Genomic DNA, 25,365 nt, shown 5'->3' with positions numbered 1-25,365 from the left:
CCCAGGATCCTGGGATCATGACCTGAGCCAAAGGCAGATGCTTAACCGACTAAGCCCTAGTTGGTTAACCTAATCTTAAAGTATCTTCCTATAAGAAACCTAATGATTGCGGAGCCTGAGTGGTTCAGTGGGTTAAAGCCTCCACCTTCAGCTCAGGCCATGATCCCAGGGTCCTGGGATCGAGCCCCGCATCGGGATTTCTGCTCAGTGGGGAGCCTGCTTCCTCCTCTCTCTCTGCCTGCCTCTTGGCCTACTTGTGCTCTCTGTCTGTCAAATAAATAAATAAAATCTTTAAAAAAAAAAAAAAGAAACCTAATGATTACAAAGGCAGAGACAATAACTTTAGAGAAATCTGGCAAACACCACCTTTACCTAATGGTCATAGGCAACGGTCCCGGTGATGAGACAAATGATTTGTCTCATCAGGTCTCTGGACTGTGCTGAAGACGATACAACATCTGGGTTCTCCTGCCAGAAACGCTCACCCTGAATCTGACAATGAGGGAGCCCTAGACAAACTCCAACAAAGAACATTTTACAAAGTAACTGGCCTGTGCTTTTCAAAAATATCTACACCGTCAAAGACAAAGACTGAGAAACTGTTCCAAATTCAAGAAGACCGGAGAGACTGGCATTAACTCCTGGGCGGGCTCCTGGAGTACAAAAGACATTACTGGGATGATTCTTAGAATCTGTAAACTGGGGGCGCCTGGGTGGCTCAGTGGGTTTAAGCCTCTGCCTTCGGCTCAGGTCATGATCTCAGGGTCCTGGGATCGAGCCCCGCATTGGGCTCTCTGCTCAGCGGGGAGCCTGCTTCCCCCTCTCTCTCTGTCTGCCTCTCTGCCTACTTGGGATCTCGGTCTGTCAGATAAATAAATTAAAAAAAAAAAAAAAAAAGAATCTGTAAACTGGTGGCATTGTATCCACGTTAAATCCCTGATCTTCGTAACCGCACTGAGCTTATACATAAGAGGGTGCCCTTGACTTTGGGAAGTACACAGTGAATCCTGAAGAGTCAAGGGGAATCAAGTCTGTAACTTTCTCTATAATGGCCTAGGGAATAAACCAACATGTATTTTTAAAGAGAGAGTGATTAAACAGTTGTAGCAAAGTACTGAGAACTGGGGAGTTGGGGTGAAGGCTGGATGAATGCTCTGTGGCATTTTGGGGACAACTGTGCTGTAATTATAAAACGAATTCAAAATGAAGAAGTTTTAAAAAGGACACATGCAGTAAAAACGGCAGAATGTTAGCTTTTCATCTCAGTGGTCGGCTCATGGCATCATCAGATTCAGGACTTTTCGTCACAGGGCAAAATAAAAAAATACAAAACTAGACACTGAAAACAACCTGTATTAACAGAAAGCAAAGCAAAGAATGCCGCACTGGTGGGCGCCTGGGTGGCTCAGTTGGTTAAGTGACCAACTCTTGATCACGATCTCAGGGTCGTGAGATCCATGCTCCGCGCTGGCATGAAGCCAACTTGAATTCTCTCTTGAATTCTCTCTTCCCTTCCTCTCTGCTTCCCCCCTCCCCACGTGTGCACCCATGTGCATGTACACACATGCTCTCACACACACCCATGCACACCGGCGCGTTCTCCGTCTCTCGAAAAAAAAGTGCTGAACTGGAGTTGAACTCGAGTCTGGTGCCCTGCAGTACTGGGCAACTGTGGGCAAGTCGCCCAATGTCTGAGCTTGCCCTTCCCATCCCCCTCCTGGCGTTGCAGGCTGTAGGGGAGCTGTGACTCCCTCTCCCACTGGCCTCAAGGCCTCTGAGGAACCCTGCAAGAACACGACCAGGAAAAAGCCCACTGGCTCCCCCGCTGCCACCCCAAGTCCCTCAACACACTTAAGAAACCTCGGGATTTGCATATACATCTCCACTGACTCATAGACCTGGCCGTGGAGGAGGGTTAGGAGAGTTTCGGGTTGGAGCCTTCAGATGTTATCGTTAGTCAGACTCAACAAAGCCTAGAAAACTCGCAGATCGCAGGTGTAAGAACTGCAAAGCCTTCTGTAATCTACTGAGTGACTGAACCGCTTTGCATCGACTGGCGGCAACCTTCAGAACTTCGAACATCTCTTTCCCCCGTGTTTTCAACCAAGCGAGTCTTCAAGATACCTGGCAAACGTTGGCCAGGCAGCGTCCAAGTCATAGCCTCTGGACGCCAGGTCAAACTGGACCTCGGTGAGCTCGTAGAGCTGGCCCACGATGTCGGAGCTCAGCTTCGGCTTCAGGAAGGGGCTTCTCGCATAGTACCAGTCACTGCAGGGAAGCAGGAAAAGGGATTGATGACAACAATAACAAAGGAAAGCAAAGACTGAATTTGATACGGCTTTGCCTTACCAAATTCTCACTCCTTACTAACGAGATTCAGACAGACAGGGACACACCCCAATTTGATGTTCACTGTGGGAGCGTGTAACTTTCAAATACGCTTGCTCTTCTTCAAGGAAATCACTGAAATGAACTAGATGCTTATTCGTGTATTATCGACATCCTATCCAGTCCCCAAAAAGGAGACGAGAAAATTTAAATCTCAGTTATGTGCTAGGAAAGGGGCAGTTACAGGGGAAAGAACTCTTTCTCTGTGAAATGTTAACCTCATCTTCTATTCCTTCGAGAGGATTCAATACACGCCGGTGAGCTTGTGGCTAAGGACCGTCCGGACACCAGTTTTCAAGCCAAGAAATGGAACAGCCGCACTTTGAGCTGCTGGCGCTGCACCACGTGAAGCAGCAAGAAGTGGGAACGGCACCACCGCTGTGCGTGTCAAGAGCTGCCTAGCTGGCGCCCCTGAAAGGTGCCACCCTGGACGTCAAGCGGCTGGGGATAGTTCTCACCAAATGTCTGAAGTAACCTTCAGAACAAACGTGCGAAGGTTCTCAGTTCACATGAATTCACAGAGGCTGCCACACGCACGAGAGATAGGTCTTTATGCAAATCAATTTCAAGGTGACAAAACGAAACACAGTGTTTTCCCCCACAAGCGGTATTTTTTTTTTTTCCAATCCACAAGGGATTTCTTTGATTAACTGGAAGAACACTCCCTGGGGAGAGGGGAGGCAGTGCTGGGAAAGGGTGCAGGGAGCCTGAAAGAGGTTCGGCTGGCTGTTAGGGGCCTGAGCTGCAGCTCCTCGTGGGATGCCCCGTTTACATTCTCAAGCCCCCTTTCCTCCCCCACTCAGACTTTAGCACCAGCCACACAAAGGCTGACCCCACCAACCACCTGGGCTCCAACCTGGCTGCCCACTGCAACGTCCGGGGAGCCCCGACACACCCAGCAGACGTTGACATGGAGTCTTGGGTGAGGGCCGTGGTGGCCGGCGGGGTCTATCCTTTCATTAGGGCCAGCACGGAGGGCATGCCACCCGCGAGAGAAATCCACCTGCATCAGGAGCTCAGAGCTTTGGATCTAGGCTCCTGCTCTGTGACCCGGCATCAGTGGGGCTAGACAAAGGCACTCGGGCCCCCTGAGCTTCCTGTCTTCCCCAGTGCACAAGACGTGCTACCACCCCACGCACACTGAGGATGGCTGGGGGCCCCCTCGTGCTCATGGGGTAAACCCCAGCTCCGCCACGCCCTTACCTGGTCACCTTGGTGTTCATGAAGCACTGCTGTAAGGTGTCCGCCAATCTCTGGTGCACCAAGGAGTAGCGGATAAAGGCCCTTCCTTTCCCCAGAGAGGTTCGAAGCTGGAAAAGGTGGGCAATGTTGAAAAGAAGAGCTGTTGGCCGAACGCCAAGGGCAGACGTGGCCTTAGGACGGCGAGGCCTGCAGCAGCCGGACTTGCTGCTACCCCCCACCTGAGAAGAACCTGTAGATTCCGGTAAAGGTGGCAAGGGGGACCCGTTCACCAGAGGCCCTGAAACTTCTGCGGCTGCTCCAGGGAATGTCATTCTCCCACCCCAGCTCCGTCAGAAGCTCTGGGCTTAGCGTCGCATGTGAAACTGTCTGATTTAATCTGGAATATTTAGAATAAAACGAGGCAGCTCAATGAATGGCTCCTCGCATCAGAAGTGAGCTAAATTAAGAGATGGCCTCAGTCTGGCTAACGTCCAGGCTTGTTTTTAGGTGATGGGAGAAGAGGGGTCAGGGTGAGAGGCTTGGCTAGAGCCCCAGTGTGGGGGCCGGGGGTGTGGGGGAGGAGGGGGGAGGGGGGAGGTCAAGGGCAAGGGTGCATCAGGGGGATTTTTAAGAAGTTCTGATGGATACATGATAGCCTTCTCGGTGTTCTCCTGAAACCCTCAGTAAAATCTGTAGGTGCCAATGCTTTCCGGGTTGGTTTCGTTTAAGGGGTGCCAACTCGCTGCATTAGTCAGAAGGTGTGGCCCAGTCACCCTGGGGTAAAGAACAAATGGGTGTGGCTCTGTTTCAGGTGGACAACACAGGAGGGTCCAGATGCAGGCCTGCCATCAAAAACCTCATCTCATCGTGCCAAAACGTGGCTTCTATAGAGGCTTCTGGAAGCTTCTGGGAGGCAGGTGGGGTGTGCTGGCCAGAGACTGCCAACTATGGGCCCACACAGCCAGTTTGCCAAACAGGGCTCATTTCCATGGTTCGGACCCAGAAGTTCAAGGTAAGTGGGCAGGAATTTGAAAACTCTCAATCTCTCATTTCTGTCAGTCTCGGAGTCTGGGTCGGATAAGTAAAGACCCATATACCCTCCTTGCCTCTTCAGAGGTTAGAAATGTTCAGCTTGGTGGCTGGGGATGGGGGACTGATGGTCCTAACACCCCACACTATCGAGAAACCAATCATGGCACTGCACTGAGACAGGAAACGTGTGGTACAGACCCGAGCACCGACATATTAATGAAGATGTAAACATCCCAGGCCATAGCACCTTCTAGCTCAGAGCTGTAGGCCTCCTTACTGCTGACTCAAGGAAATGACACCACAGTATGAAGTCGCTTTAAAAAAATAAAAAGGTGTGAAATATCGTGAGTTAAGAGAGAGGCTGTAAGCCGGGTCTCCATGTGTGCTCTGTAAGTCTGGGGCATGGCCAGGATACCTAGGAGTGGAAGTGAGTGGGTTGGTGGCAGCCGGACACACAGGCCTTAGAGACACCGTCATAGCCTGTCTGCAGAGACCTGGTTAGGACACACGTCCTTGGGAGAATCGTGAGGACAGCTCCACATCCAAATTCTTTTTTTCCACTGATCATCAAGGGCGAATGGAGTGTTCAGGGGTGATGTCCAGCAAACTCAGGGCAGCGCAGAACAGCTAGGCAAGGTGCTGTGGGGCCAAGTGTGTTGGTCAGACACATCCACATACAGGCCTGCAGAATTCAGTAAGACCCTCACACGACAGCCCATGTCCATGAGCTCCCAAGGAATGGGCTTGTCCTTAACAGCAAAACGGCCACTGTAACAGCATTTAGAACATGAAGACTTTCAGTGCCAAACAATTTGGGCCATGTTTTTAATCAGCCCTATGAGGGAAACCGATCTGACATGTGTACATATAAATGGAGCTGTTTATTAGAAGAGGTGTCTTGGGGGCACCTGGGTGGCTCAGTGGGTTAAAGCCTCTGCCTTCAGCTCAGGTCATGATCCCAGGGTCCTGGGATCGAGCCCCGCATCGGGCTCTCTGCTCCACAGGAAGCCTGCTTCCCCCTCTCTCTCTGCCTGCCTCTCTGCCTACTTGTGATCCCTCTCTCTCTATCAAATAAATAAAATCTTAAAAAATAAAAATTAAAAAAAAAAAAAAAAAAAAAAAAAGAAGAGGTGTCTTGAAACATCCTTGGGGGGAGAGGATCAACAGCTCCTCTGCGCTGCAGGTGAAAATACTGCCCAGCTTTTTAGTTTTGCTGTTCTGACATCACGGCTCCAGGTTCATGACCTAATTCAGTAAATCTTTGGCATCTGGCCCAAACTCATCTGCACGATACCCAGAAGCTACCCAACAGCCTCAAAGGGAAGGAAGTCTGCAGGGCACATGAGAGCGGATTCTGCTCTCAGTCAGATCACTGCGCCGAGAGCGGGACACCAAGCCGCACCGTGGTTCAGACCCTGGTCCATCTGGAGGAAAGTCGCACAGCTCAGGCTGGGCTTTTTCCGAACCTCCAGAAGTGGCTGATTATAGCCTTAGGTTATTTTAGCCCAAAAGGCTGCCTCCCACCCCATGAAGGCCTGAGGGGCCCAGAAAGGCTTCTTATCCATTCACTTCTACCTTTTGGCTTGGCGGCCTGGACAACACTTGGTTATTACAGTTGGCCCGAGTACCCAGAAGCCCTGGTGCCCAAGTGCCCTTCCAAGTCATTCCACCCAAGAGAGCCCCCAAGAGCAGAGCCTTCAGGGGGACGAGACAACTGGGGCCTGTGGGAAGCAGAGCCCACGTGGCCACCAGGAACCAGGGCTGTCTGGGCAAGCAGCGAGTGCTTTTGCTTCGAAAAGTCAGTTTCCCTGGCCTCGGATTGTCTAGAGGTCTGTGCATTCTGTGAAAAGGAGATTTAAGCATTTTGTAACCCTGGGCCATGAGGACTAAACTAAACTTATTCCAGACTTCAGCTGTCTGAAGCCATAAAGCCAAAGGCCTTTGTTGCTCTGAAGAGTGGAAGATAGGACAGTGACATTAAGAACTTCTTCCAGGGGTGCTTGGGTGGCTCATTGGGTTGGGCCACTGCCTTTGGCTCAGGTCATGATCTCAGGGCCCTGGGATGGAGTCCTGCATCAGGCTCTCTGCTCGGCGGGGAGCCTGCTTCCTCCTCTCTCTCTCTCTGCCTGCCTCTCTGCCTACTTGTGATCTCTCTCTGTCAAATAAATAAATAAAATCTTAAAAAAAAAAAAAAAAAGAACTTCTTCCAGACTTCTGGAGAGGAGATGACACCCCTCTCCAGGTGTGTGATGCATGAAAACGCTCTACGTCAGGGACCTGATGGCCCTACTAGGCAAGTTCTCACGAGACGGTGGTGCTGCATGGACATTAAAGGAATCCAAGGAACTAACTCCTCACAGCCAAGGTCCTTCCTCCTCTTCTCAGATGCCAGAGGGTGGGAAATGCTCGGCCCTCACTGTCCGCGTAAAGGCCGTCCTGCTCTATAAGAAGAAACCCAGCTGACTCCAGCGGGCAGGGAGCGAGAAGGGATCGCAGAGCACCTGACTCGGCGGCCTTTGTGGGAGGCCAGCCAAGGGCTTTAAAGTGACTCCAAACGTACTGACAAGATGCTGAAAAGATAGATGAAATGTAGAAACACTTTAGGCCTCCTGCCCGAAATCTAGGGGTTTTCTCACTCCTGAGGGTGCACAGTTTTTCCCTCCCAGAGGGACGAGGCTGAAGGGGTGGGGGAAGGGAGGGAAACAGGGGGGAGGAGAGAGAGAAAGAGGAGAGAGGGCAAGAGAGGGAAGGAAGGGGGGAGAAAGAGAGGGAGGGAGAAAGGAGAAAGAGAGAGAGAGAGGAAGGAGAGTGCGGAGAATGTGTTCTGGAGTTTTCTGAAACAGCAAAGCACTGGCTGTCTGCTCAAGGGGCTCAGAGCTCAATGTGGGGAGCTGCTTAGCGTAACCAGTCCCTTGATGGCGCACATCACTCTCTTCATTATAAACACAAGTTTCCTGCACAAATTATAGGGAAAGCACCCAGTAAACTCTAAGCACTTTATCTAAGGAACGAATTCTCTTGAAAAGGCAGAGGTGTCCCGTGCTCTAGGCCCCCGACGGGCCCCCCGAACGGCCTCAGTGTGAGCAGTCCGTTCTGAGACGGCGCGTGCTCGTGGCCTGAACCCGTCAGGACCGAGCCACCCCTTGCTTGGCGAGTGCTCACTTGGGTGGCTTCCCTGAGCGAGCACTGGGCACGGAGTGCGCCCGGATTTCCTTACTCCCTCATCAGCCGTCCGCTCCCTACCCTCCTCCTCAAGGAGCCGGCTGCGGCACGGGTTGGGCAAGAGATGCTTAAGGCAGAGAGAGGAAGATGCGAGGAACCTGGCCACTCTGCTTACCTCCGGAATCGACTTGACGAATCGGATCCCGTCATTGGCTCCTTTCACCTTGGCCAGGCAGGCGCAGAAGTAATCCCAATAGTCCTTCCTGTTGCCCAGAAGGGTGGCCTTCTCCTTCTGATCGAACTGTGGAGACCGGGGGACAGAGAGAGGAGGGCCACACCTGCAGCTGATCATCCCACCATTTAAATGATCAGGAACAGCAATAGCTTCTTAGTCACCCTGTCCTGGACGAGGCCCTTTACTGGCACCATTTTTATTGGCTGGCAGATAAAGGTGGGTGTTTCAAACCCCAATTTACCGATGCGGAGACTGAGGCTGGGAAAGGTTAAGCAGCTGGCCCAGGGTCACACAGCTAGCGGGATTCAGAAGTAAAAGCCCCCCAAGAGAGACTATCTCTTGAAAAGACCTTGGTGCACAGAAATGGGTAGAAGACCACCAGAGGCGTTGTTCACACGGGATGAGGACATTTGAGGGGAAAGTCTTGAAGGACAACATGAAGACTGTCAACCTTATCTCAACTCAGGGAAATGAGTTTGAGACATCTTACCCTTGCTACTTAAAACTCTCAACACTGTAATATACCCAAATATGTAATAAATCCCAATTAATGTCAGCTGAGTTGTTTCAAATCCAAAACCAAAATGGGCTGACTGAAAACTGAAAAGATTCATAAATCATGTCCCAGTGTAAGACAGAAGCAGCTGGAAAGGGAAGGGGGAGTCCCTTGACACATCCGGGCTTCGCCTCCAGCAGGCGCTCATTCTCTAGTCGGCTTTGCTGGGCTGTGACCGGAGCGTGCTGGGATGCACAGGTCCGGTGTTCAAAAGGATAAAGGTGTGTCTTTCTACAATGTAACATCTTACAGTGTTTGTTTCTGGTTATGGAAGTTAAGATACATACATGTTAGAAAATCCCGACAAGACTAAAGAAGAAAAAAAATTATAATGTGAACAGCCCCTTCCTAAGATAACTTCTGTTAATGTTTCGTTCCATTTCCTTCCTGCCTCCTGTGATTGCCTGTATTTTTCCGCCTCTGCAGAGCTCTCTAGATCCGTGCACCTTCAACCAAGCACACGTCAGCATTACAGGGGGAGTGTGTTCAGACAAAACTTCCTGGGTTAACCTCAGAGATTCTGATTCAGCGGGTCAGGGTGGGCACTGCGAATAGATTTCTCACCCTCGCCCAGGGGATGGTGATGCTGCTGGTCTGTGGACCCCAGCACTCTGAGCAGCAAGGCTCTAAAATGGGAGCTTCTGGATAATCTTCAGAGGGTCCACACACTCCTGGAGAGTGGGTGACGGGGCAACTGCCCCAAAGTTACGATCTCTGCTAGCCCGTTACCTTGTGACCTGCCTTAAGATGGTCTAAATCTGTAAAGAGCATTCTTGAAGCCCACAGCCATGCTAAGGGGCAACATTCCGATTGTCCAGAGGATCACACTCAGGAGGCTTGAGCTCCAAGCAACCCGGGGCTGCTCCGACTTTCAGTCTAACCGGGAGGGCTTCCTGGCTTCCCGGAGCTGTCTGAACCACATCCTGATGCTCATGAGTCACTTGAGAGGGAACCAAGAGAACAGAGCAGAAATCAACATGGTACAGGAGTCAACTTACTTGCAGGAGATACTCAAGTTTATAAGAAAACTTGTGCAGGCTGGTGCTGTCGTCCGTAATGGGCTCCCCTGCTTCCTTAAACTCTTTGCTTAGCTCCGTCACCGCATCTTTAAGACAACAAACAGGAATACGTAACTGGCTTCAGAGAGAGAAGCAGAATAATCTGGGGACGCAGGGGGAGCAAGCAGTCAGTGACGGCAGAGCACCTGGGAAGCAGAGAGTGGGATGTGACCCTAGAAGGAAGGAAGGCTGAGCCTAGAGGTGCTCAGGTGTGCTGAGAGCTCACAGTATTCTCCCACGGCCCCCTGATCCGGCCCATCTCTCGGTCCTCCCTGCAGGCCCACTGTGCAGGCCGTGCAATCTGCGTGCAGCCTTTGGTCAAGGAAGGTTCGCCATGTCACGAACCACTCAGCAGGTCCCTCACACTGACGTCCAGAGAGCTTTAGCTTCCTTCTGGCCACACGGCTTGCTGTTCTTCACTTTAACCCTCCTGCTCAGTACAGGCTACATCCTGGCTTCAAGAAGACCAGAAGGTGCAAATAAGAGGAGCGAGAACAATCCCCAGAATGACAACAATGACACCTGCTTCTGTGAGCTGAGTGCCTAGCAGGGGCCAGGCTTCTGCAGGTCTTTCTCCTTTAATACAGCCCTGGCGAGGTGGGCATGGTTGTATTTCCACAAATCCAATACACAGCTGGTTTTAAGATAATCCCAGTTTCAGAGCTGTTAAAATGTGGGGGAAGAAAGTACAACTGGAGACTGGTGAAGGCTGATAACATCATCCCGTTTGGCAGATAAGGAATTCCGGGAGAGGTCAGGGCACTTGACCAAAAACCATGGGATGCAAAAGGCAGAGCTGAAATGAGAAGCCTGGTTCCTCCAGGGCTTTCTGATTCCGGAGCCCGCATCTCCACTTCTAAGACAACCGACCTCCCTGTCCAGAATAGAGGGAAAACCACCTTGACTGTTACTCGCAGCTTCTGCTGTGGCACGGAGGGACAGTGAGAAGCTGGGTTTGGTGTAGACACTGAGAAGAGCGCCCCCGGTTGAGATGGCTGGGGCATGCTGCCCCATCCGTCTTGCTCTCTGATGGCCCGTAAGGAGAGGAGCACCCCGTCCCTGCGCTCTAGAACCACGGCTGGAAAGCAGATCTGCCTAGCACTGACAGTGAACCTGAACTGCTAAAATTTAATCGACAATGACCTCTCTGGCAGAGGTCAGCAAATGGTGAAGACAGGCTCTTGGGACAGATTCTTATACCAAGTGACTGCTGTCCAGTGGCACCCTCTAGAAGTGTTTGCTGCAACTGACATCAAGAGCCAGGGACAGGGGGGTGGTCAGGGACCAGAGAGGATGCACAGCCTTCCTCCCCCATCCTCAGCGGGGTTAACCCTCATAACCTGAACTGGGAACTCTTGCAATTTTGAAAGGAGCTTTGCGTATGAAATATGAAGTTTTCAGCTCTAATCTCTGCCGTTCCAAATGCGTTACTTATGAATAATCTGAGTTCTCTGTGAATTATACACTTGCGTCTGTCAACAGTCTTGAGAAGCAGGTGTTATCAAACTGATCTAGCATGTGAACTAAGCAATGGGACCTTGGGGAGGTGATGGGACTTGTCCAACATCTTCCAGGGTTAAAAGGTGGAGCCAGGAGCTGACCCCAAGGTTGTCGTCACTGCTGTCACCAGGAGGATGAGCGGGCTGCCCTGCAGAGACCTGAAGGCTAAGCACTGCCCAAGGACACCTCAGTTAGGGATGCGCCACTCCCTTGCTCCGTGACAGAGATTTCTGGTGTGCCCACGAAGACAGTTACCAACAGATGCAAGGGAAGGACCCTGTAGAAGCGGTCTGTCAAAGCGCTCAGTGGGCTGGGTACTGGACATTGAGATGGCTTTGGGATGTTGGGGACGACGAGACCAGTCAGGAGGTGGGGTAGAAAAGGGCACCTGAACAATGTCTTCCTTCCTGGATCAGGAGTGCGAGCAAGGGATCCTCTCTTCCTCTCTCTTCCCTCCCAGTAAAGCTCTCTGGGTCCCAAAGTCATGCTGGAGAACCAGAGACTGACAGGCAGGAGAGAGGGCTTACTCTGTGGAGAGATTTCTCAAGGCCAGAGGTGAACTCAGATTGGCAAACTGTCATTTCACCGTCTCGGCGTGTGTGTGTGTATGCGTGTGTGCGTCCGTGTGTGTAGACTTAAGAAAAAAACCCAGCTAATATTTTAGCTGGAAAGTAGGCTGGTGCGGTCTAAGAGTGCAGACTCTGGCACCTGGTATGTGTGTAAACCCAAGCTCTGCCCGACTGGGTGTGTGACCTTAGGCAAGTCACTTAACCTCTCTGTGCCTGTTTCTGCCTCTGCAGAACTGGGGTAATGGTTCCTACCTCACGGACCAAATGTGAGGACCCCATAAGTCGTTATCCGTAAGGCATGTGCAGGACAGGGCCTGGAGCCTGGGAAATGCCATGTGATTATCTGCAGGTCAGGACCCCAGAGGCTATATACATGGGGAGCTAAGCCTGGGAGTGATTTTCATCCTGGCGCCTTCTGACCTGCAGAAGGAGAAGCGGCCAGTGGCCCTGGCTGTGACAGACTGCACCTGAGCAGGTAGGAACCTGGACCTTCAGGCTGTCAGGAGAGTATGCTGTCACTGCTGGGACATGCAGGAGGCGGTCACCTTCACACCGTCTGGTAGCCAACGTGCTAGAGCTCCACAGAGGCCTATAGACCCGCCCTGGTGAGCTGTGGCGTGGGCCGGAAACTTGCTAGAATTCTGACCCCCAGGACATCACCTAGAAGGGTGACCTTGAACCCTGGACTCTCCTCCTGAGTCTCTGCATCCCGAGAGCCTGCCCTGCCCCGCCCTCCTCCAGCGAGATGAGAGCTCCGAGTCTCGGCGGGTTTGCTGAGCTCAGGGAAGTCCGGGAGGCAGCAGGCCCGGAATCACAGTGCGTCACAGGACACAGGCTGTCCGCCTGCCAGGACCAGGGAGGACAGCAAAACAAGAAAGACGGGTGCTGGTCATTCTGCTCAGAGGAAGGAGAACACGCCTCCCCAGAGGAGCCAACTCCATTACGGCCCGAGGGCTCAGGATTCAGCTGAAGATTTAACAGGAGGCTTGAAAACACACACATGCACAAACACTGAAAGCAGACCCAGACCCCAAAAAGGGCACTGGATCTTGTTTACAAATTGGCTTCGCAGCGCCCTGAGAGGAGCACCGGCCCAGCTCTCCCGGCCTCACCCGGGATGGACACCCGAGCCCCAAATGCTTCCACGCGCTGTGTCCTGGGGCTCCCATTACTTCCCACGTGACAAGGATGAGAGAGCGACGGGAGGCGCACAGCCCCAGCTCCCCCACACCCGAGCCCCGTGTGCCTCCCGCCCCCCAAACCGCCGCACCTTGCAAATCGCGGATGATTCTCTGGAGCTGGCTCTCTGCCATGGGGGAAGCCATGGCGACGGGTGCGGGTCACCCTTCTCCCCTGTGCGCCTCCCGCCTGGGTCCGGTCAGCAGTGGTCAGACTCCATGGTGGCACCTGCACGAGGGGAGAGGGAGACCGTGGAGGAGGCAGTCACAGACACAGACGTGACAACAGCAGGAAGGGGCGCGCCGCTCTGGGCACAAAGTCGCCCCATCTGGGCGTCCTCCCTCAATAGGCAGGGCTTGACCTTTCCGTGGGGGCCTTGCTCAGTGGGCATTCTTCGGCTGGCTTCTGACACGCTTCTATTCAGACACAATGACCCAGGTTGGGGCTTAAAAAGCAGCAAGGTCAACCAAACAGCGTGACTCATTGCTTCGGAGCTTCTCTCCTCTTCCACCCTCTCAGGCAGGACGGCCTCACTCTCCTTCCACCTTTAGAAATGCCGCCCAGGGCTCCCCCCACCCCCGACTACCACACACACACCAAGGCCAGAACCAGCCCAACCCACACGCAGAGGGCCGCTGAGCCCACCATGCCGGCCACCACCAGATCCCGGTCTCCCCAACGCCCGGCCCCGTGCCCTCCCCCAGCTTGTTTGGGTCAGTAACCTCTGGCCGGGTGGCGGGGGAGGGAGGAGGCTGAGGGCCCTTGGGGCTTCGGGATCAAGGAAAGCCGGCCTTGCCTGGTGGGGGAAGCAGATGCCCGGAGTCCAGCTCAGCCTGGCTGTGTAGACACCGCCCGGCTTGTACTGGGGACCGGCGCAGCCCTCGGTCCAGCAAGGGGCATGGCTCTATTTTAAGCTTGGTTACAGTCCTCTTGCAGCTGGTGAGTCCCGAGTTACCGACCCTGCTCGGGCAGCTGCTAAAGTGATCTAAGGACACAGTAGTGGCTACAGACCAATGGAGGTGACAAGACACGAGTGGCACTGGGGAGAAGTCTGGAGACGCACTCGAACACTCCTGTGTCCCCTCTTTAGAACCTCCAGTTCTTTCCTTGGATGGCTGGTGCAAGGTTGTGCAATGCTGAACAGTGACAGCCGCTAGCTAGGCTAAGGGGGCCACCACCACCACATGAGGACCTACTGTGTGCTGGGTGTGGGCCCTGTTAGGTTCTTGCCACAGGTGATCATTTTACTCTCACAATCGCCCTCGTGCAGTAGATAATGTGCAAAGGAGAACCCGGGGTTCGAGAAGTCCTGTGACTTGTCTAAGGCCATGGCCCAGGAAGTAGAACTGTGGTTTGAACCCCGGACATTCTGATTTAAACCCTGTGATTTCTACCTGAGCCGCCGTCACTACTGCAAATGACCAACCACTTCCACTGGCTTCGGAACCGCCCCCTCCAGCGTCTCCCAAATAATGTGCCGCCACCCTGAGTGCTTCCAACACAAGCAGGCCCTCACTTTCTTGCTGCCATATTATCCTTCCTGCTTTAGGAGTCCAGTAGAGAAGACTCTGGGATAGAAATGGTCCCGGGTTTCAAGTTCCTCCAAATATTTATATAAGCATTCCAGTGTGGGCCTGAAGCAAGAAGGGCCTGTCACTGGGCGGATATGCCAAGGCCTATTTTTAACTAACAAAGCCACTCAGCCGTGATTCAGTGCAAACAAGGCCCAAGGAGAAGGCTTCTCTGGCGGAGGGGGAATGAGACAGGCACACACGGACACCACACTCCCAGGAATTCCTGACTCGGAGCCCCGAGAGATGCAGGGGCTCCACCCAGAGCCCTCCAAAGCCCCCCTTGGAAGGGAAAGCACGCTGCCCAGCACAGACACCAAACTGAGGGTGGGAGTGGTTTTCGAGAAGCAGCCTGCCCATTCCTGGGCGTCTCTCCAGGTCACCGGCTGAGCACAGAGCCTAAGCGGGGACCAGCCAGGGCCTTACAGAGACATCTGCAGGGCTTCTACCTCCCGGAGAGGTAGAGAGAGTCGAGGGTCCTCGCTGTCAATGCACAGTTGCCCCAGTTCCACACTCTGTCAAGCGCTAACTAGGTGCAGGCTGGGGACACAGAGGCACACAAGGCACCGTCCAGCCCTGGAGGAGCTGAGCTGTGGCCAGGGAGAAAAAAAACATCCAGCTATCTGGACATGGCAGGAGAGGTCCATACCAAGACAGGAATAAAAAGTGATGGGTACTTGGCCTAGAAAAAGGCTGAGGATCCATGCAAGTAATGCTTTCTGCAGAGTGAAAACAGCCAGCCTGAAAGGGTACAAACTCGCTGATTCCATTTGCAGGCTACTCTTACAAAGGCAAGATCTGGGGGAGCCTGGGTGGGTGGCTGCCACACCCCCCAAGTCCTCACAAGCAGCCCCCTGGTCCGTGTGCACACTTCAGAGTTGGGGGAGGCCCACACATGTGGAAGAGGACAGGGAGCAACACCAGCAACAGGTCCTGAGCCGCCTCACCCAGGCTCTGGCCGGGGCCCTGCACCGACAGTGGAAACCAGCCCTCTCTGAGGCCGGGGAGGATGAAGACAAGGTCTGCAGACCAAAGCAGCATCCTGGCCCGATGGGCCTCAACAGGCAGAAACGGGATCCTCGAGGCTTGCTGGCCTCTGGGGAGGCGGCCGTGTGTCCCCCACGCTCCCGGGAGGCCTTCTCCCTCCTCCCTCTGACCCTCAGAGTCATAAGCTCCGCTTATGCCAAGTTCCCAGATCACGGGGTGAGCTGGGCCCAGCTGCTGATGACGCAAGCTGGTTTTCCAAAAAGCCTGAGTCACCACCCAGGTAATGCGCCCTAGGAAGCTGGCTGCTGGGGCTACCGGTCCCAGTGGCCTTCCCCACCGCGGCTGTGGGCCCCACCTCACAGGGCTTCGGGAAGTTAATCCAAGCTTCCTTGGAAGGTCATGGCTACCGTCAGGATGCTACTTTCCTGGACATGGGAAGGATGGCTCTTGGCATTTTGCTCCCCTCCTCCCGGGTCTGAGGTTATTAGTAACCAATGAAAGGCAAAGAACAAGGCACACCATGGTCAACGTCTTTGTGTCTCAAGATAAAACTCATCCTTTGAGGGATGAGAGATTTTTTTGTCTACAATGGTCTTCACACCAACACTGTGGCTTTCTTCCACATAGATAACCAGTTCGGACACCAACTGGGTGTTCTTTAATTCAATTCCAAGCTGACACTACCTACCTGGAGTTTGGGCAGACCCCACAGGTCAAGAGCTCTGTCCACGAGACTGTTCGAGCTTCAGGCGCTGGTCACAAGACCCAGGCTGCTTCTCCCTGTACTTCTGACCAACTGGCTATAAATTGGGGGTCCCCACAATCCCCTCTTTGGGTTCGATAATTTGCTAGAACAGCTCCCAACACTTGGAAAAACACGACTATGATGAGTTTATTTTAAAGGATCCAATTTGGGACCGGCCAAAGGGAAGAGATGCAGAGTTTGGGGCGGGGGGGGGGTTTGGTCTGAGGTGTGTGGGGTTTCCCTGCCTTCAGGGGCCCCCACCCTCCAGCACCTCAGCTGTTCGCTAAACCACAAGTCCTCAGAACCCCATCACTTGGGAGTTTTTGATGGAGGTTTCATTACAGGGGAAGAGCTGGTTAATCACGGGCTGTTGGAGATTAATTCCATCCTCAGCCCCTCTCTGCTCCCAGAGGTCTGGGTGGGGCTAAAAGGGCCAAATCTCTAACCACGTGGTTGGTTCCTCTGGCAACCAGCCCCATCCCAAAGCTATCTAGGGGCCCACCGAGTGGCCATATTAGCATAAACTCAGGTGCGGTGAAAAGAGGCTTGTTATGAATAACAAAAGACATTCCCATTACTTGGGAAATTCCTAGGGTTCCAGAAGCTCTGTGGCGGGAACCTGAGCCAAATACCAAATATCTATCTCTTATTGTATCACAGAGATCACAGACTTCAGGCCGGAAGCAGCCCCATCCAGATAATCCATTAGCAAACAGCTCTCTTAACTCAGGAGACACTTAGAGCTTCTGTCCACACCGCCTTGGCCACAGCTGCTTCGGCACCAGGGGAATAACTCCAGGACTCCCACACCTCCCAAGACCCCCCAAAGAGCAAATCACCTCCGCGAACCCAGGGTCCTTCCTGCAGGACCTGTCAAAACCTCCCTCGCCTGTCTCTGGCAAGCTCTTTCAAATACCAGAGAGATTCATTTTCTAAAAGCGTGGGGAACAACTCAGAAATTACATTGCAGCTCATCCGGCATGTCTAAAAGCATCCGATATTCTGATAGAGCGCACAAGGGGCTAAATGCATTTTTAAAAACTCTTATTTGTTACCTGGCACTATCGCCTGAGTTCCTAGTCACAGCTTTAGTCTTAGTTAGAGGCAAAGAACCTTCCCCAAATGCCAAATTCCTCCTACACCTGCCCAGAGGCCCTAACTATAGAGAGAGCAGTTCAGCCCCAAACTAAGATACAAAGACACCAACTGACTCCTGTAAACTTATTTATACTCTGGCGCTAATGACTCTGATTTGTAATGTTGCCCAGAAATCGACTTGGCAGGAGTAGCACAGCATCTGACAAGTCCCATGAAGGGAAGAAGGCTCCGAAGGGGAGGAGGCGGCTTGGGGCGTGGAAGACAACTGTGTTCTGTCTTCGGAATTTTCTGTACCTGCTCCTAACCTAACAGCTGAGAAGTACCCCCATCCCCCCCGCCCCCCTCAACCCCCACACCATATAGTCGAGCTCCTCCCCCAGTCCCAGACAAGGGGAAGCAGACCAGTGACTTCCACCCACTTCCACTCAGACCAAGAAAGAATGTGAACAAAGACAGTTCCGATCAGCCCCGGGCAGAAAGCCTTTCTGGAAGAGTCCCTTGCCTTTGCCTGGTTCAGCACACCCAACAGCATCTATCCAGTTGCCATCTCCGGGGCGCGGGGTGCCCTTGGCTGGTGGTACCTGCAGCTCCAAGGCCCGGCAGTTCTGCTGGCTCAGCCCTGGAGCGGTCACCGGGCAGGCTGCCCTCAGCAGAGCCTCCAGACGATACCCAGGAGAGTGTTCAGGAGTCTGTAAGAGGCCAGCTCAGAGGCAGACATCTCAGCACACGTGAACAGAGGCTCGGGAGGTGACCCAACCCCTCAGATCTAATTAAAGTGTTGACCAACTGCATGCCTGGGTCCTTTTTCCCACACACTCCTTGCTTGCGATCTCCTTTCATAAAGGGAGGAGAGACTTGAGCCTCTGCCATCTTTTCTTGAACCTCCTCTTCTTGGCTCTTGCCCTCTCACCAATGATTCTAGGCTTCTTGGTCACTGCCTCTGGAATACAGAGAACTAGAACTGGCTCCAGGTCCAGTCCCCCCGGTCCAAGAAGGCAGGGTCGAGAGACCTGTGGATGGGAGGTGTTGCCTCTGGGGGCCTGGGGGAAGCTGCCTTTTTTTAGGAAGCGGGGACAGCTCCTCTGGAAGGAGCCACACATCCATACCTGGGGTCTTGCCACTGGAAGGCCCAGAGAAACTATCCAGGAGGTGGCGAGGGACTGTGTGGAACTCTGGGTAGTCTCCAGAACAGGTGTGCGAACACCTGGGAAGTCAGCTGGAGCACCTATTTCTTTTTTTTTTTTTTGGAGAAAATTACAGGCTCCAAAACCATATGCTTGGGAGACTCTCCTGACCCGAGTATCAAGGGGGGGGTCAGTCCAGCCAGTGACGGATCACCAACTAAATCCCTGACAGAATATGCTTTGGCCACTAACCATGCCTTAATGGCACATGCTACCCATACGTGTTAAGAGACTGCCAGCCGGGTAAGAAGGATTTGCGAGGAAGTGGCAGGCCTGAGTCAGGGGCTGGGGCTACAGCCTTGAGTGAGCAAGGCCGGTGGGCCGTGGCCTTGAAGAAACCCAAGCTCCAGAGGGAAGAACAGACAGCATCTGCCCTACTAAGCTGACAGGCGACTAAGAGATCACTTGATGCCTGAGAAAGGCTTTGAGGAAAAGCGAGCGAGCACAGAAGGCAGCAGATTCTACTCTACTCATGATTCTAAGCCCCACTGCCTTTCTGCCGCGTTTGTGGCCGTTTGCCAGTATGGTAATTTCTTGTTTAACCTGTTCTTCCCACCTGTCTGTAAGCGCCACTGCTATTCACCAGTTCCCCAGCACCCAGCACAGCTCGGACCCATGGAGAACCCGCGATAAATTCTTTGATGAATGAATGAATGAGTCACACAAAACCGAAACAGAGACTCTTGCTCCAACAAACCAAACTAAATTTTAGGCATAGAAATGTACCAACAGGTAAAGAGGGCTAGCCATCCTTCTATGGTAGGAAATATGGGTAAATTTTCAAAAAATTCGATTTCTCTGATTTTTCCGTTTTCTTTTCCTGGACATAAATTACTTTTATGTTCACTAAAATAACACATTTTTAAAAAATCAGGTTGTAATTACATACAGTCTATCGTCATTACTGTGGAAATAATACGGAATTATTGTCCCAAGAAGGAATGGAATAATGTAAGTTAGGGACTGGATAGATTAAGTGTGTCTATGGGAGAAAGTGTGCCCCTCAGCTCCGGCCTGAGGCAGCCTTACCCAGAAGCCTCCTTCACCCATATCCGGACAAGGATAACCCCCGGCCACCTCCCTCCACTCACCCAACCCTCGCAAAGCCCTTCCCTCTCTGCATCCCTGGGCCTTTGGATCTGGAACCATCGGCCAGGAACTGTCCCAGGGTCAGGGGAGGTATCGATGGGTCTGAGCTCCGCTGTGCCCTTGGGTACCAGAGCAGCATCCGGGTACAGACAGAGCAGGGGGTGGGGCTATGCCGGCCGACTGGAAGCCCAAGCCAGACCCGGGATGGCTCTGACGCTGGAGTTTGGCCATGGGCAAGAAAACTGTCCTCTCTTTCACCAGCTGGAGCCGAGGCTTGCCTATTTGCACCCTACTCGGATTTTGGAATCAGACTAGTCCCGTGAAATGTCCATTCCCTCACAAGCAAGCGGTAATGTGATAAAGACCGCGCCGTGACTGGGTGAGCTGGGGCTGTATTCAGTTCACCAAACTCTTACCAGGCAATTTAAGGAAATCGGTCTATCTTGGGGATGTTATTTGACATTTTCCTATCTTGGGTGGGGGTTTCTTTTTCCCCTGTTTTTTGGTTTTGGTTTTCCCCCGGGTGCAGTGTAGGGAGATTACCCTTTATCTTCCTTAAGGGAGAGACAAGGAAGGAGAGAAGCAGACATTCCCAGAGGCTAACTTAGGCGGAGGCTTCTAAGTGCCCCCTCCCTGCTCTTGACCGAGGCTCCAGGCACCCTGGAAGCAGCCCGCAGGGCTATAGGTTCAACTTGAGGAAATCCTTCTGGCTCCATGTGAAACCACCAATTCTAGTTCAGCTGTCCAGCCCACCCTGGAGCTCCTATGGGATCCTCCTCTTGGCCTAACCCCCTGCATGCTAATGGCTTGTTTGGATTGCTTTTTCACCTTACGTTTTTCTTCTGGATTCCACAGGCTCCCCTAACTCGGTTTCTTGCCCCGGGCCAAAAACACAGCACCCCAGGCTCCTGAGGTGGCCAGCCAGACCTGCCCCGGGGCCCCAGAACCAGACCACAGCATCCGCCACGAACCACGCTGATGTACACGTCCTCATTCCCGCCAACAGGATCGGGCCAAACTAGAAGCAGGCACTTGGTGTCTTTCAAATGCCACAAAGCCCCTTGTGAACAGGGAGGACCACTGCTGGTCACACAAACCATCGGGCTGGCTGGCGCCAACATGTGGAAGAGGGGAAAACACCTCCTGGCCCACTGAGCACGACTCCACCATCCTCCTCCTAAAAGCCATGAGCTCATGTGCTCTGGGGCTGGAGCTCCGTGTTATGGGGCAGTCCGGTGACAAACAGTATGTCTAGAAGCAGCCAGAGGCTAAATCCAGGCCCATGGAGACATTTCCATATCCACCCTACTGATTTATTTTCAACCACAGGTTCTTATACCAATCAAAAGCTTTAAAAACAAAAACAAACAAACAAAAACTCCAAAAATCTGGCACCAAGATCACAAAGAGGGAATATTGTTCATCCTTGGAGCAGCACAGTGACGTTCCGCAGGAGATGAGCAGATGCCCACAAGGCCAAACTCCACTCCTCTCTGCTCACAGGCGGCGTCCGGCTCGTTACAAGGCACCAGTCAACGCACCAGTCAACGCACCTGACCTGCTGCTGGGGCTGCTCCGGGGAACATGGCCCCAAACTCTGAGCTCCCATCAGTGATTTTCACCGCAAGACCACATGCTTCCTCTGCCTCGTGTTTAAAGACCTTCCAGTCTTGAGTCACCAAAGTCGTCCTTGGATTCACCAGAAAGTACAGGTTATCCACAGCCAAACCTCTCCCCTAAAGGAAGAGGGACTGCCATTCCTCAGGCACTTATTATGTGTTCTGGAGGCGGCAGCCCACAGCTTCTGTGACGGATACGGGTCAATGTCACCAGATGCTCTGATCTTATCTGTTCGGGGTGACTCCTCTCATCACAAACATCTGTGGGAGTCATTCTGTCCACCCTCAAAGGGCCCTAAAAGCAGCCACAAGAAGCAAAGACCATCCAAGGAGCAGCTAGAGGACAGACTCCAAAGCAACTACAAAAATAATCAAAGTCAAATACAACTTGTGGCTTCTAACAGGTGGGCATATGTTCATTACACAAATCTTGCAATGTTTATGTTTTCCTAATAAAATACTGAAAACAATTTAAAAGCTAAGTGGAGCACTACACAAAGATGAACACTATTAACAGGAGCAAGAAACGTGTTTCCTAAAGCAAGAACCGTTTCAGATCCTTGTAATCACGGAAGGGACCACGTCCCTTCACTGAGACAATCAACCGTGATTTCCAGAGTGATCACAACGATGGCCCACGAATGGGCAAGGAATTCAGTAACCGATCAACAGTAGTTGTCACAGAAGGGAGGGTCGAGTCGGGGCCACTCAACATGGGCCCACTTGGGAAGGTGTGAGCCACAGATAGCATTACACCTCAGCGAGACGGCATTTTCCGAGCACCAACACACAGGGAAAGCCGCATTAGGCAGATGGCAGGAGAGTAAAGCTTGCTACAGAGACCACAGGGCTTGCAGGGGCAGGAGGGCAGTGAGAAGATTAAAGCCTGATCCTCTGCCCTCAAAGAGCCCCTGACCCATTTCTCTATGGGAAAGGAAACTGCTGCGGTGAGACAAGCAGAGAGACAGAGCCTGCGGCCAACACCAGCAGTTTCTTTAAGTGCTCTATTTTCTCCTAGAGGGGGCAACCAGTGGGAGCCGTGAAGAATGAAAAGAGGCATCAGCGGACACATGTGCAGTAACAGGGAGCCACGTGGCTAATGTGTCAACCACACGCGCTTTCCTTACATAAAAATAAAACCCAGCCCTCCCCCCTACAACAACCCCGACCCTAGGCTCTGAATAGGCTCTTATTTAGCCCAAGTCCCCTGCAGCCACACCGCAATCCCAAATCCACAGGTGTTTTCAGTAAAGAACACTGGAGGCTACCTCGACGGTCCTGCACCTGGACACAAGGTAAAGAGCATGGGCCAAGGGATGAACAAACTGTCCCCTTATGTTTGGAAGGGCGAAATGAGGTGGTCTGGGCTGTCCCGGCCCAGCGAAGTCAGGAACTTCGCTTTTTAAGGTCAGCAGCCTCCCGGACAACGCAAGCAGAAACTCCGCGACCTGTCCTCCTGTAACGAAAGGATCCAAAGCTTGTTCTGAGACTCCCGTATGGTGGGCTCCGTGGCGGCCCCTCGGCCATCGGAGGTCCTGGACCTGGAGTTTGGGGGAGTCTGTCTTTCTAACTGACCACCAGAAGCAGCCTAGGTTCCAGGGTTAGTTTCAGCGCCGGCCCGAGGTGCCTCCCAGGCCAGCTGGGCAAGGGCAAGGGCTCGGGCGGGGTCTCGGGGAGACCCGGGATGGGCGGGGACAGTGAGGGCAACAGGTGAGAAGCCGCGTACGGAGGGAAGTTCTCAGCTCCGGGGACGACAGCGGCCCAGGCTCCCCCAAGGTCCGGACGGCCCCCCGCGGCACTTACGCGCTCGTGGGTCCACCGCTGGGCAGAAGAGAAACTTTCTGGGGCCCAGCGGAAGAGTGCGGTAGCGCGCCGTGGCCCGCCATGATACGCAGAGCCGCCGCAGGCGGGCGCGGACTACAACTCCCGTCATGCTCTGCAGGGCCGATGCCTACAAGTCCCGTCGGACCCCACAGAACCGGGCGGACTGCGATTCTGCGTTTGCTCCGCAGCGCTGAGGTTTGCAACTACCCCTGGGAGCACCGTGCCACCGGCTCCAGCTTAAGGCTTGCAGTTCCCGCGGGCTCCTGTGTCCGCAGGTCACCTATGTGGCACCTTGAAAGCAGCGTTGTGCCCGTGCAGCTTTTGAGAACTTAAAACGCGGCTAGTTCGTGTTGAATCGTACATGGGCTGTACGTGCAAAATACACCTGACTTCCAAAGACTTAGTATGAAAAACATAATGCGAACTAGCGTGTTACTACTTTTATGCAGATTACAAGTTGAAACGATAATATTTTTGATACCTTGGGCAGGCTAAATGGAAAGCATTCATGTATTGCTGGGCTTCGCATCTTTTGATCCCCTCACTTCCTAACACGGGGACCTATTGGAATTCAGTGCTCAAAATTAAGTGTTTATGAATAAACTACCACCCCTGATTTCTCCCTCACTCTCAGTCCGATTTCTATTTATACGTTCTATTTTCTATTTGTAAGTTGCGAGTCATCTTGAGGCTGGGCTCCAGGTAACAAAACGCCTTCTTCATTCATGACGTCTGCTGTGGACACAAGACAGAAGAGCGACAGGACCCGGGGTACTTCAGCCTGTGATTGAAGCCCGGTCTCTTGTCCTTCCTTAACTCTAGCTGCCCTTGTTCCTACCATTCAGCTAGAAATACCTTCTATCTCCCAGGACTTAGCTAGTGGTGTCCAGTCAGCTGCTATGGCCCCAGCATTGCCTTGGTGGGAAAATCTAGGAAAGCAAATAGATTTCTTACTTAAGGTTAGGGTATGGCATGTCATTAGTGCTCTTTTATAAATTAACTAGGTATAGATAAGTCAGCGATTAGATGGATGGGCTAGCTGATTTGTGGGGTGGCAGGGAAGTGATTTCCATTCTTCCTGTTATAAAACTATGAAAGGAAGAGGAATGAGGGGGAAGATGGCAACTGGAAAGTCATCGTTGACCCGTTATGGATGGGAGAGATTATAATGTCGGATTTTAATACGACTTTCTCAGGACTGTGACCTCACATCCTCAGAATTGTGACCCCACATGATTGGGACTGTAACCCCACATGTTCAGAGTTGTGGCCCTAGTGAAGAGGTCATGACCCCACATACCAGAAGACTTGACCCCATGTTCCTGAGGTCGTGACCCCATGTGCTTGAGTCCATTGTCCCCACTTGATCAGGGTTGTGAGCTCACATCCTTGGGGCTGTGACAACTCATGCTCAGGTCCATGACTCTCTGTCCTCCGAGTGGTGACCCCTGTGCCAGAGGCTGTTACCCCACTGGATTACAGTTGTGACCCTACATCCTTGGGGCTGTGACCTCTTGCCTCAGGCACTGACCCCATGTGACTGGGGCTATGAATGTTGGAGTGTGACCTCTCTGAGCCCCGATACCCTCCTTGGTTTAAGCGGGAACCAAAAACCTTACAAGGTGCTTGTGAGATGTAAGAATGTCTGGGCCTGGCACCGAACAGATCTCAGTAAAAATCTGTTTCCAGTCTCCGGTGGGCGTCTTCGGTCAGATGCGATATTCTGTGTGGGCAGGGTAGTCACTGAAACCTCACAAGGGGCTCTGAGATGCACGAGAATTCCCTGCACACCCACGGAGATCAGTGCCCTGTATTAGCCTGCTTATGCTGCCTTCAGAAAGTCCCAGAGACTAGGTGACTTAAACAGGTCTCCAGGCCAGAAGTCTACGATCAGGGTGTCTGTAGGATTGACTCCTTCTAAGGCTGCGAGGGAGCACCTGTTCCATGCTTCTCCTGGCTAAGCAGGGTCGGGCCTGGTTAGTACTTGGATGGGAGTCCATGCTTCTCCTGTTTTCTAGTGCTTGCTGCTGATCTCTGGTGTTCTTGACTTCTGATAGTATAACTCCAGTCTTCACACAGCGTTCTCCCTTTGTCTGGATCTGTGTCCAAATTTTCATTTTTATGGGGACACCAGTCTTAAGGGGTTATGGGCTCACCCTCACCTATATGGCCTCACTTTATATCATTACATATGTAGTAACTACCCTTACAGAGAAGGTCATGTTCAGAGGAACTGAGAATTAGGACTTAAACTTAAGAATTTGGTGGGGAGTAAGAGAAGGACACAGTTCAACCCATACATGCCGGAAGCTACAGGTTTGTATACCCTAAAGAACCCCATGGAAATGCAACTTATGAAATTATACACCCATACACTTCGTTTTTTT

General features: G+C 52.6%; 1 protein-coding gene across 4 annotated transcripts in view; it reads right to left on the bottom strand.

The window, feature by feature from the left end:
• FYCO1 (FYVE and coiled-coil domain autophagy adaptor 1) overlaps positions 1 to 23,113 on the bottom strand; it is a 71,821-nt gene extending 48,708 nt beyond the window's left edge. For 2 of the 4 annotated variants that reach the window (XR_014310977.1, XM_082727950.1), the window contains exons 1-6: positions 22,958 to 23,113; positions 12,953 to 13,089; positions 9,554 to 9,660; positions 7,940 to 8,065; positions 3,592 to 3,698; positions 2,125 to 2,268 (exon numbers count right to left, since the gene is read on the bottom strand). Coding sequence is in view for 3 of the 4 variants with exons in the window: in XM_082727950.1 (XP_082584076.1) it covers positions 2,125 to 2,268; positions 3,592 to 3,698; positions 7,940 to 8,065; positions 9,554 to 9,660; positions 12,953 to 13,007 (539 nt within the window). In the remaining variant the exon portion in view is untranslated. Of the gene's footprint in view, positions 1 to 2,124; positions 2,269 to 3,591; positions 3,699 to 7,939; positions 8,066 to 9,553; positions 9,661 to 12,952; positions 13,090 to 17,764; positions 18,198 to 22,957 lie in introns of those variants that run through there. The other 2 variants (XM_082727951.1, XM_082727952.1) reach the window with 2 other exon arrangements.
• Between the last annotated feature and the right edge of the window lie 2,252 nt (positions 23,114 to 25,365).

This window comes from Mustela nivalis (assembly GCF_964662115.1).
Source record: "Mustela nivalis genome assembly, chromosome: 1".
Classification (NCBI taxonomy): domain Eukaryota; kingdom Metazoa; phylum Chordata; class Mammalia; order Carnivora; family Mustelidae; genus Mustela; species Mustela nivalis.
This window is presented reverse-complemented; position numbering and strand designations above follow the sequence as displayed.